Raw genomic sequence first — 13,558 nt, 5'->3', positions numbered from 1 at the left:
GGGGAAAAAATATATTTACGTTCGTTCAAACATGTCAAACGTTGTATAGCATAAATCATTAGGGCCTTTTTTAACCAGAACATGAATAATATTCAAGGTGGACGAATGCATACTCTTTTATAACGTATTGGAACGAGGGTACCCAACATGAACTCGCGCGCCAGGTGTCTAATGGGCCATCATCGTTCCATGGCTCTTGTTCGGTCAGATCTCCCTCCAGAAGACTCAAAACACTTTGTAAAGGCTGGTGACATCTAGTGGAAGCAATAGGAAGTGCCAAAATATTCCTCAGCCCCTGTGTTTTTCAATGGCATAGGTTTAAAGGTAATACAACACATCAGGTATCCACTTCCTGTCAGAAAATGTCTCAGGGTTTTGCCTGCCAAATGAGTTCTGTTATACTCACAGACACCATTCAAACAGTTTTAGAAACTTTAGAGTGTTTTCTATCCATATATAATAAGTATATGCATATTCTAGTTACTGGGTAGGATTAGTAACCAGATTAAATCGGGTACATTTTTTTTATCCAGCCGTGCAAATACTGCCCCCTAGCCCTAACAGGTTAAAATGCCTATTTACTCTGTTCCATCTGACTGCGCAATCCACTGTCTCATCAGCCCAGCCGGGCAATTTATAGAGTTGATCTCCACCCACTATAAAAAGCATTTAGACATTATCTCTATATTTCTTTTAGACTAACATTTAGTTTTCAACAGTGGACGTTTGTATAAACCTTGCTGTCTGTCTCCTACATTTGCAACATTGTTTCAATTTTCAAATTTGATCTCCAGCTGTCCCATAGTAATGAACGTGTCGGGAGTCAGGATGAAACATACAGCTTTTCTCAGCCAGTCGAAAACATGAATCAGCATAATGTTTTTATGGATTTATACAAATAACTATCAATAGAAAACAGGTAAAACAAAAAGAAGTGCAGATAGTTTGCAGTCTTTCCAGCTTCAGTTTGAAATGATTGTGCTAGCTATGTTGTTGGCTAGCTCCTCTGAACAACAGTGTCCTGACAAGAAAAAATAATTTTCTATGCCAGGTGAAATTGTGCATCATTAGCTCATTGTTAGCTCCACTGATGACGCAATCTCAATCGGACTCCACACTGCCCTTTCCCACCTGGACAAAAGGAGCACCTATTGAGAATGCTGTTCATTAACTACAGCTCTGCGTTCAACACCTTAGTGCCCACAAATCTCATCACTAAGCTAAGGACCCCGGGACTAAACACCTCCCTCTGCAACTGGATCCTGGACTTCCTGACGGGCCGCCCCCAGGTGGTAAGGGTAGGCAACAACACATCTGCCACGCTGATCCTCAACACGGGGGCCCCTCACGGGTGCATGCTTAGTCCCCTCCTGTACTACCTGTTCACCCACGACTGCGTGTCCAAGTATGACTCCAACGCCATCATTAAGTTTGCTGACGACATAACGGTGGTAGGCCTCATCACCAACAACGGTGAGACAGCCTATATGGAGGAGGTCAGAGACCTGGCAGTGTGGAATCAGGACAACAACCTCTCCCTCAACGTGATCAAGACAAAGGAGATGATCGTGGACTACAGGAAAAGGAGGACCGAACATGGCCCCATTCACATTGACGGCGCTGTAGTGGAGCAGGTCGAGAGTTTCAAATTCATTGGTGTCCACATCACCAATGAGCTATCATGGTCTAAACACACCAAGAAAGTCGTGAGGGCACGACAATGGCTTTTCCCCCTCAGGAGACTGAAAAGATTTGGCATGGGTCCCCAGATCCTCAAAAAGTTCTACAGCTGCACCATCGAGAGTATCCTGACCGGTTGCATCACCGCCTGGTATGGAAACTCCTCGGCATTCGACCTTAAGGTGCTACAGAGGGTAGCGCGTACGGCCCAGTACATCACCAGGGCCAAGCTTCCTGCTATCCAGGACCTATATAGTAGGCGGTGTCAGAGGAAGGTAAAAAAAACTGTCAAAGACTCCAGTTACCCAAGTCATGAACTGTTCTCTCTGCTACCACACGGCTAGTTGTACCGGAGCACCAAGTCTAGGTCCAAAAGGCTCCTTAACAGCTTCTATCCCCAAGCCATAAGACTGCTGAACAATTAATACAATTTTCACCGGTACTATTTGCTTTGACACCCCCCCACCCCTTTGTTTTTACACTGCTGCTACTCGCTGTTTATTATCTATGCATAGTTACTTTACCCCTGCCTACTTGTACAAATAACCTTGACTAACATGTACATTGACTCAGTAACGTTATTATCCCGTCTTGTCCCTTGCGGCTAACTTACAACCACTTAGAGTGCAGCCAGAACGTACTGGTACCCCCTGAATAAAGTCTCATTATTGTTATTTTACTGTGTTATTTTTTATATTCTTTATTTGTTTTACTTTAGTTTATTTAGTAAGTATTTTCTTAACTCTATTTTCTTAAAACTGCATTCTTGGTTAAGGGCTTGTATGTAAGCATTTCACTGTTGTATTTGGCGCATGTGACATACAATTTGATTTAATTTGTTATGGATGTATCCAAATAAATATCACTAGAAAACAGCTTAAACAAATGCAAATGCAGCTTTCTGGCTGCACTGTTTGACGTAACTGTAAGTTATCCGTAGGTGGCTAGTTAGCAAGCAAGGGGTAAGAACGTTGCCAGCCAGTATGGCAATGGAATATTTAGAACGAACGACTAGGTCGCGTCCATAGATACAGAACAAAAAGACTGAAAGACTGGGTCGCGTCTCTGGCAACCGAACCAATATATCAAACGACCAGCCGGCTTGGGTAGCAACCCCAGATTTGTGTCGGGACTATATCTTGTGGAAAGAGGAAATAGTATGAATAAATTTATCAAAATAACGTTAATGAAAATAGGTAAATTATTATTTTAATATGATGGTAACCCGTAAGATAAAACTGATAATGCCCACGAAGCCGGTGTTTGGAGGATATATTGACTTCGGTCTCAGGCCTAACAACACCTGTGCCAATATATCCTCCAAACACCGGCTTCTCAGGCATTATCACTTAACTGTCCATACTTTCTATACACACCATTATTTATATATACTCTAACATTGCTCGTTCTGATATTTCTTAATTTTAATTTTGGGGATTTGTTTGTATTGTTTTGGACTGCTATGTATTACTACACTGTTGGAGCTAGACGCACAAGCACTTAGCCGCACCTGCGACAACGTCCGCAAATATGTGTATGCAACCAATGAAATTTAATTTGATTTGATTTGAATAGTGGCACTGTAAGGGTGACGCTCCTAAAACCTTGTTTGTGTATGTGTACGTGTGTGGGGACCAGGGTTATTTGAGCTTTTTATGAAGTGTATTTCATCAGCCTTCACTCTCAATTACTCTGTTCTCTGTGGCACTTTCTCGCTCCCCCTTTCTTTTTTTCTCTCTCTCGCTCTCTCCGCTTCAGTGTGATCGGTGACGGTCACAGTCTGGTTCTGGTAGAGGCACTGTCAGGGGTCTTATTTCATGGTGTTCAAACACACACACACACACACACACACACACACACACACACACACACACACACACACACACACACACACACACACACACACACACACACACACACACACACACACACACACACACACACACACACACACACACACACACAGGAACACACTCCTCGCAGAGTAAAGATAAGGGAATGGTTTAACATGCTCACCAGTTTGAGTGGTGAGCCTGCAGCATGAAGCAAATTGTTGACTCATGTGTTGTGACTGAGTGATGGAGAGCAGAACCAATCAGAAATACTTTTGACATTTGTGTCCTGCCACTTTAATCTCTAGTTCAGCATGTCATTCTGAGCAGAAGTTAGGGGTTGAAAAATAATGCATTCATGTGTTGGAATAGAAAACATGAGTCCAAAGGACACTCATGGTTCATCCACACTGCTTGTAAAGGTTCACCTTTTTATCATTTCAATCCCCAATGTTTGACTCTGCCTTCTGACATTCATCAAGATACACGTTCAACAATAGTGGACTAATAGTGGTCATGAACAAAATACAATGTTCATGTGATTTGGGATGTTTGAAGTGACTCAGAAGTAACGTTGAATTTGAACTGAGGTATGAATGTTGATGTGTGATATGAGTTTATGTCAGAGAGAGGATTACAGTTATGCTCCAGAATCTTTATATCATTTCAGCCAGTAGTTTTGAAAGTGTTGCTTCAGCCAAAACGGGTCCCCGTTTTTTGTGTACTATGTCATGATGATACGTTCCGAATTAAATTTTCATACTATTTTACGAATTTGTACCCCTTTTTCGTGATATCAATTGGTCTTGTTCCATTGCTGCAACTCCCGTACGGATACGGGAGAGGCGAAGGTCGAGAGCCATACGTCCTCTGAAACACGACCCTACAAAGCCACACTGCTTCTTGACACACTGCTTGCTTAACCCGGAAGCCAGATGCACCAATGTGTTGAACTGGCGACCGTGTCAGCGTGCACGCGCCCTGGCCCGCCACAGGAGTTGCTAAAACGCGATGGGACAAGGACATCCCAGCCGGCCAAACCCTCCCCTAACCTGGACGACGCTGGGAAAATTGTGCACCGCCTCATGGGTCTCCAGGTCGCGGCCAGCTGCGACACAGCCTGGGTTTGAACCCGGGTCTGTAGTGACGCCTCAAGTACTGCAATGCTGTGCCGTAGACCGCTGTGCCACTCGGGAGGCCCCAGACTGCATCTTTAAGTGGTGATGCAATGCTCTGGGGTTATTGAGGAGCTTATCATCATGGTTCCTGTGGCTGTCTGCTAATTGGCAGGCTGATTTCCTGGTCCTTGATTACAGCTAGCTCGGGTATATTCAGCTGAAGAAGGGAATTAGAGATGATGGGGTGTGTGTGTGTCAGTTCCCTGAAGGTCTACCATATTTCACTGTTGAGACATTTCTGGATAGAGCGAAGGCAAGTAATCGCTTAGTGCTATGTAATGGTTGTATGCCAAGCCAAAGGACAGGGAACGGCATAGAGGGAGTATACCCAGGAGACTGACACAGTGAAGCAGGTTTAAGCTGTGATCAGAGAGAGGGAACACAGCAGGTTTCCTCCAGGAGAGGGGGTCGATGCAGCTTCTCTATCCGATCAGAGTGAGCCCTGCCTTTGCCTGGAACTCTGGGACTCTGGTTCTATGCTGGATTCTCCATGCTGAGGTAGCAGATGTGTACTGGCAGGCTAGTGACGTGCTTGTGCAGTTTCCAACGTATGGTCACCTGTCCTGAGATATAAGAAGTCAAGTGTCACTCACAAAGTGAGATTGGGGAATTCATCCTGGGTAGCACATTCCGACATTCCAACATTTTAACATTCCAATAGGTTAACATCCCATCATTCTAACATTCTTCAAACCAGCTGCATGTTGCAACCTGACTTTGCCGTAACCTAGCAACCATGGATGGATGAGGGTTCAGTAGAACACAGCCAGAGTTCCAGCTGGTGTTCGTTTATGTGTGTGTCGATATATGTGTATGTCCAGCTCCTTAGTCTTGTTGTTAGCCTGTGCGTAATGAATGTGTATGTTAACATGTGTGTTGCGGTAGCGGATGAGCTTAGTGGAAATGAGCGCTTGACTCAGTCCTGCAGCGAAGATGAATATCAACCATACATTCGTCTCTAATTACCACGGCAGGGCACACTCATGCACGCAATTACACACGTACACACACCACACACACAAAAATACACACTGAGACACACACACACACCAAATGCCTGCCTTGACTAAGAACACACACAACCCACTGCCATGCAATTGAATGGCTATTTACTGAGTGATTGCCAGTGTTGGGTTTGCATCTGTTATTTTCAGGAAATAAAATGAAAAAGAGGTCTTCCGAACTCAATGGGACTTCCTGGTCAAAATTCAAATTCAAATTCAATTGTGTCCACTTTATCCACAGGATACAAGAGCTGACTCTGTGATTATGAACTTACAGCTTACTCCACTCAAAGTTCTGTGACATCTACTTCCTTTTAGCCACAGTGGAGACTCATCTGTATCTGTTAACCTGCAATGAACTGTACATATGCTGTAGTTAACTTTCTCTGTGTCTCTGTCTCTGTCTCTCCCCCTGTGTCAGTGTTGAGTATAGGAGAAGGAGGCTTCTGGGAGGGCACGGTCAAGGGGAGAACAGGCTGGTTCCCTGCCGACTGTGTGGAGGAGGTTCAGATGAGACAGTACGACCCTCGGCTAGGTAATAACTGGAGAACACACACACAGACAGCTCTGTAAAACACACACTCTCTCAGTCTTCACAGTGTATATTACTTTGGCTCGCTAGCCCTGTCCACGGTGCTGAACAGGCTGGTGAAACTATGGGTGCTGTCCAAGATGCTGATTCAGCCATGTATGTACAATATTATGTGTGCTGACCTCTAATGTGTATACTGACTGCGGACACACACACACATCCCCACACGCATGCACACACACCAAAAACACACCTGAAGATGCTCATAATCACATTGTTGAGGAGGTGTCAGACCTTTCCCACCATGATGAATGCACCATCTGTCTCACTTAGCCAGGTAGCCTACTGGTTAGAGCGTTGGGCCAAATACCTGAGCTGACAAGGTGAAAACATCTGTTGAACTGCCTTTGGGCAAGGCACTTAACCCTGTTTTGCTCCTGGGGCGACATACTACTATGGCTGACCCTGTAAAACAACACATTTTGCTGCACCCATCCGGTGTATGTGACAATAAACAAGGACAACAGAGCCCATGAAAAGAGAAAACATATTGTACATGTTGCATTCATTAATGTACTATCTATCTCTGCATGTTTAGGTTGGTTTATGGGTAAACAGGTGGTGTGTTGATTGAACCATAAAGGTTGATGAACCTTCTCCATCACAGAGTGTGTGTTAAACAGGCTTTCTGAATCACACCGCAAGTCCCATTAGGAACCCACTGGTGCAGCTCCTACCTACTGTATAGAGCAGTGGGATGGGGAGAGGTGTTCTGGAAAGGGGTCTGAGGATGTGGCTAGGGAGGGTTTTGTGGAAATGGGTGTTGAGGAATGTCTCTTGTCTTTCCCCTAAATACCACTTGAGGAATTGTGTCCCCTGATGGGAGGGGTGAGGAGATATGGAGAGGAAGGAGGGGAGGGAGTGAAATAGTGATGGAGAAGAATGAGGGAGGATTCACTAAAAGACAGAGGAGAAGAGATGAAGAAAAGGCAGCTCTCTGTCTCTGGTTTTTCTCCTCTCCCTCCCCCTCCCTTCTCTTACTCTCTCTCTCTCTCTCTTCTATTTGTCTCTTCCCCCCCCTCTCTCTGTGTTTCCCTCCTCCCTCCATCTAGTTCTCCTTCTCATTCCTTCTCCTTCACGTCTTTCCACTGGGTATTGAAGTACAGAAGCGTTATATGTTTTTCTTAGATTGTTGAATGTTAACTCGACAAATGATTTCGGTGCAATAAATAAGTCCAGCTGAATAAATAATGCTGTGTAATTGTTGAAAGTCAACAGTTGGTGATACACAGTTGTTTTTGAAGGAGTTATATGTATCCCAGATGTTTCAATAGTGATGAAATAATAGGTAACATACTAGAGGACATACAAACTCAGACACATAGACACAAGCACACACACACACACACACACACACACCAACACACATACATACCCTTGTTTACCTGAAGGTAAGCATTGAGGCTTTACTGACAGTCACGGCAGTATATCTCAGCTCAGTGAAGCAGGAAAGACAGCCTTGTCTACAATGAACTAACCCAAACAACACTGCTCACTGTGTGTGTGTGTGTGTGTGTGTGTGTGTGTGTGTGTGTGTGTGTGTGTGTGTGTGTGTGTGTGTGTGTGTGTGTGTGTGTGTGTGTGTGTGTGTGTGTGTGTGTGTGTGTGTGTGTGTGTGTGTGTGTGTGTGTGTGTAGTTGTATTGAAGTTGTTTATTGACTCTCCTACAAATCAGAGTGTGTTTGAGAAAACTGACTGTGCTGCAGGCTCCCCTATCTACAAGCTCTCACATTCTCACTGCAGAATTAGACGTTTTTCCACGTTTCTCCAAACGTCAAATTTCAAAGTTGCTCCAAACGGCAAATTTAGAAGTTGCAAAAGCGTGTGTCTATCACTGTGATTTAACACATGATCCTCTAAGACAGAGCTTGCGGATTATGCGCATCTGCCACACCCGTCCACAACACCCTAGCAAAACCCAAGCCAACTTGATGGTAATAGCGCTCAGCGTTGCCCCTAGTGGCAACATCCTTTAGTCAGGCACAGAGCTCCTGCATGAGCTCCAGACGTTTTAGGCATGTTAGGCTCACAGAAACAAATCTACGGTTAAGTTAATACATTCATTCCGACTGGGTTAAAAAAGAGCTAAGGATTGGGATATAGAAAAAACTCTAGGCTTAACTTCAGGCATTAATTCCAATTGGTTAACAATTTAGGCATTAATTACAATTGGTTAAATTGAGGATTAAGGTTTGGGACCGGGTTAAAACAGAAAAACAACTCCATGAGCAAGTTTAGCTATTAATTAAGACTGTCCTTGATAACTCATTGTTGATGGATGGCACAGTAGTCTAAGCAGCAAACTACTGCTCCATGAACTGCGGATTCAATCGAAGCTCCGGGCTTATTTTGAGTTAGAAAATAATAGCCCTAGTGGACTGTTTTGATGGCAACATCACATTTCTACTTGGATCTGGAGTGATCTCTCTGCTCCTATACATCAACCCTGTGTCGTGACTCACTGTGCTCTCCCCCTCTCCTCTCACCCTCTCCCTCTCTGTGTCTCTTTCTCTCTATCCCCCCCCCCCCCCCTTCCCATTCTCTCTGTTTTGATTTGGCGGTAAGGTTTTGGTCAGTGTCAAAGAGAGAGAGAGAGAGAGATGGACATGGGTAGAGTTAGGGCCAGGGTCAGGCCATCAGTGAATCTCAGTTATTTATTGTGACTATCTCTGTCTGTCTCTTTCTGCCTCTTTCTCTCTCACACACACGCACACACACACACATACACACATACGCCAAGGGGACAACAATCTGGAGATGACACTTTATAAGTCACTGCAGGTAGGAGAGAGAGAGAGAGATAAAGAAAGGGAGAAAGAGATTAAGGAAGAGAAGGAAGGAGAGGGAAGAGGGAGAGTACAGAGAGGGATTCAGGACAGAGGGATGAAGGAAAAGATAAGGAGGGAGGGAAAGACTGATAAAGAGAGAGAGAGAAAGAAAAGGATATTGATTGATTCAATTCATTAACACAACATTCAGTGATGAGTGGTGAAATGCTGCTGGCTGTGAGTGTATTGGTGTTTGCATTTGTTTGCTTTTGCATTTGGGGGTGTGCATGCCATGCACATGTGTGACTGTGGATGCTATGGTGATATCACAGCTTTTTAAACTAAGGGCATTTTCACATATGACATCCGGTACCCTGGTTCGGTTTCCTGGAGCATTTGTGAGAATTCTACAGAATACGTTTTGCTTTCACTAGATCTGAAAAGAACCGTTTCAGGGTGTAATCAGCAAGACGCACATTCCATATGACGTTAGCGAGCTCGCTTGTTTACATTTGGAAAAAGTTACAAGCTGGTAAGTTACCTGGTACTCTGGTCCTGGATCTTGGAACCGCTACTCACGCAGGTCCAGGATTAGTATCAGCCAGGATTCGTTTGGGCACCAAACGCTCCAAGATCCAGATCGTAAAGGGAGATGTAAAAGTGCCCTAAGTTGTGTTACTGGTAGTTTTAGCTACTATGTAACATTAGCAACGAGGCTTGAGGTTTTTTAATGGTTTTGTATGTATTCACTCTCTTCTCTCTCCATCTCTTTCCCCCTCCCTCCCCTTCCCTCCCAACTTCCCTCCCCTTCCCTCCCACCCTCCCTCCCCAGAGCTGAGTAGTTGAATGACTCACCAGTCAGATACAGACTGATCTATTTTTAGCCTGCCCATTAAAAAGTTTGGGAGTCTCTTCTTCATCCGCACCCTCTCTATCTATCCCTCCTTTTCTCCCTCTCTCTCACACCCTCTCTACTCTCCTGGAATGCTAATCACAGACCTCTGCAGCAGGAGTGAAAAGGAAGTCACGGCTGAAAGAGAAAGGGAAAGAGAGAAAAGAGGAGAGAGCAGGCAGAAGAAAGACAGGGGGAGCTGTGGTCATTGAGAGAAGTGAGGGGCAGATAGAGAGGCACAAGGTATCTTCCATCAGATATGTTTTGGAGTTTTAGCAGACACACATACATAGATCTAACTAGCTCAGGCTGCATTTGATCCCAGAGCTCTGAGATGAGGCAGTAATAATCACGTTCATACAGAAGCTCTACACTCTTAGGAAAAAAAGGTGCTATCTATACTAGATTCTAGAGAACCCTTTGAAGAACCCTTTTTGGTTCCAGGTGGAACCCTTTTGGTTCCATGTAGAACCTTTTTGGGTTCCATGTAGAACCCTTTCCACAGAGGGCTTTACATAGAACACAAAAGGGTTCTACCTGGAACCACAAAGGGTTCTCCTATGGGGACAGCCGAAGAACCCTTTTGGAACTTTTTTTCTAAGAGTGTAAAGTGCTGTGTTAGCAAGGTTCACACATGTTAATCAGTCCAGGTTAGCACGCCTCTAACAGAAATGACCTGATGGGAGGAAATGATGATATGATGAGAGACGGTGCAAAGAGAGGAACAAGAAGAAAAAGTACGATACAGACAGTGTCTCATGGAGGCAATATGCTAATTCTAAAACAGCCGAACACACATACACGCACACAGATACACGTGCTCACTTTCTCTCTCTCTCTCTCTCTCTCTCTCTGTAACAGTGTTACCTGAAAGCCAGCAGCGTCAGCAGAGATATTAGCATAGTCAACTAATCCATCTTATTAGAGAGAGAGAAAGAGAGGAGAGAGAAGAGGGAGAGAGGAGAGGGGAGGTGAAGGGAGGGACCACTAGCAGGAGGACATGTCTTTAGCATTAGTGTTTTAGCTGAGTCAGTATTATTGACTGGTAATTCAGTTGAGGTCACCCTCCCTTTAGCCTTCAGACACCTGAAGGGATTGGCTTGTTTCCTTACGTATAGCATGTACTGTATATGGGTGTGTGTGCCCGTGTCTGAGCACGTACACAGGTTTGTGTGTGTGTGTGTGTGTGTGTGTGTGTGTGTGTGTGTGTGTGTGTGTCAGCTGAGTGATGGCCACTGTCTCTGCATTCCATCAGAAATCAGTCAAGTGTGCAGAGCCAAGACATACAGTATTTACACACAAACAAGCACACACACACACACAGAGAGAGAGAGAGAGAGAGAGAGAGAGAGAGAGAGAGAAAGAGAGAGAGAGAGAGAGAGAGAGAGAGAGAGAGAGAGAGAGAGAGAGAGAATCCATAGAAAATCAGAATAGATGGTTGTGCTATATGGACAATGAATCAAAGCTCTATCAGGCCCCACTGTGGAGCAAAGACAAATCACTTTGACAAGGGTAGGGTGACACACACACACACACACACACACACACACACACACACACACACACACACACACACACTTGGGTGACTAAACTGGATGACAAAAGCCAAGTCCAATTCATACTGTCATGGTTCCACACACTACAGACGACAAACAAATGCTGTCTGAATATATGTGTTGTGTGTGTGTGTTTGCGCGCACCTGTAAACCCACTGAGATTGCCTACATTGTATTTGGCACATCTGCCAAGTTGACACACATGCGCGCACACACACAAACACACACACAAACACACACACAGGTTTGTCCTCTAACAGCAGAGCAGGTTAAGTGGCTGAGATAGACCTTGCACAGGGCATGACTAATCATACTCTCCCCCCCAGACCCAGTACAACCCTTTGTATGTGTGTGCGTGCATGTGTATGCTTTACAGTGACTTAATGGCTATTGTGCTACTGATGATGTGGTATATGTACATGTTGTACAGTAGTTGTTGTCTAAATCTGACTGAATTATTCAAGCTCTCCTCAGAGAGAACCAAGGTATTTTTAGGCGTTGCCTTAGACACACACACACACAGACACACACACACTCAGACTGAGACTTGAGAAGAGAGAAAGGGAGAGGTGTATGTGAGGCAGCAATACAAAGAGGGAAATAGCTGGCTACATGACTAGAGAGAGAAGGAAAGAAGGACGGACAGCTAAAAGATAGGAGAGATGGACTCAGATACACATTGAGAAGATAGAGACAGGTATTCATATGGAATCCAAGTGGAATTGCTTCTGTATCATTTTCCTTGACAGCATCCATGAAACGCTTTTGGGACAACAGGAATGTGGATTTGAAGAAGTGACAGCTGGATGTGACCTGCCCTCCTGCAGCATCATGGGGTGTTAGGGACATTGGTCCAGGGCTCTGTAGTTAGAGCAGAATACAGGGCGCTATCTAACAGTTGCTGTGCATTACTGTAGCATTACTGTTCCACCTAGTTGACCAGATTGTTTACGGCTATAGTACAACAAATGTGATTGGCTAGAGGTATAGCTGAGTGGATGCGATTGGTTAGAGCTCCAGTGAAGTGGAATGCGATTGGTTAGAGCTCTAGTGAAGTGGAATGCGATTGGTTAGAGCTCCAGTGAAGTGGATGCGATTGGTTAGAGCTCTAGTGAAGTAGATGTAGCTATAGATTCATTTGGTTAGAGTACTGGGCCAAATACAGTATGTAGATCGATTGGGGTACACAGTTTATGATGTACTATTGTTTTGGTTGGTGGACAGTGGGAGAAGCTAGCTAGCAGGGCAGAGGGAACAGTGGTGATAGGAGTACAGGAGTTGGTGACGGACGGCAGGGAGCAGTATGGGTAGTAGAGTGTAGAGTCATGGATAGGCAGTAGGAGCTGGGGGATGGATTGTTGCCCTGTATTAGTGTCAGACCTGCCAGTTCTCTGCAGCAGAATAGATGGGGTAGTAACCTTGGTCAAGGCGGAACAGCCCTACTCTATGCGTCATGGCCGTTATCAGGGTAAGTGGGATATGTACAGCTCTTAACCAGACCTGCGTCAAATATTTACATGAAATACTTTCAAATACCTCCGGTGTGCTTGAATTAGCTAGCTTGACCATACAGAGTGGGTGGAGTTTTTAATTTTGGGACTGCAAGATCTATAAAAGTAAACTACAGGCCTACTGTAAATAATAGGTTCAATGTTGCCCTATCTTCCTTTACCTATGGTAGTGGTAATGAACTGTGTTGGTTTTTAACTGACGTTATTAGAACTATCTCTCCCAGTTGTGTTCTATTAACAAACCTTACTGTACTGGCAGTATCTGTATCAGCCTGAGTCTCTGCTTTGATCAAAGCACCTCATCACCCTGACTGTTCAAATATAAAATGGCTTGCTGGGTTTAGACTGACTGACTGACTGACTGAACTCTCTCTCTCTACTTTTCCTCAAATGCTCTCTCTCTTGCTCTCTGTGAAATGACAGTCAGTCTTGGTGTAGAGTCAAATGATCTGACAACCTTGACTGGCTGAATGCAGACTTATTTTTCACTCTGTTTTCAGCTGTGAAATAACTGTCATCTCACAGTGTTCAACCCTCCTCCGTCT

The 13,558-nt window shown here is 44.6% G+C and overlaps 1 protein-coding gene across 1 annotated transcript in view; it reads left to right on the top strand.

Annotated features, from left to right (window-relative positions):
* Positions 1–13,558, top strand: part of LOC106573509 (SH3 and multiple ankyrin repeat domains protein 3) — a 169,781-nt gene that overhangs the window by 69,412 nt on the left and 86,811 nt on the right. The window contains exon 10 of the mRNA XM_082963248.1: positions 6,116–6,229. Coding sequence (XP_082819374.1) covers positions 6,116–6,229 — 114 coding nt within the window. The remainder of the gene's footprint in view (positions 1–6,115; positions 6,230–13,558) is intronic.

Source organism: Salmo salar, chromosome 16, assembly GCF_965601325.2.
Source record: "Salmo salar chromosome 16, fSalSal1, whole genome shotgun sequence".
NCBI classification, from domain to species: Eukaryota; Metazoa; Chordata; class Actinopteri; order Salmoniformes; family Salmonidae; genus Salmo; species Salmo salar.
The sequence above is the reverse complement of the archived record's forward strand: the minus strand, read 5'-3'. Positions and strand labels throughout refer to the sequence as shown.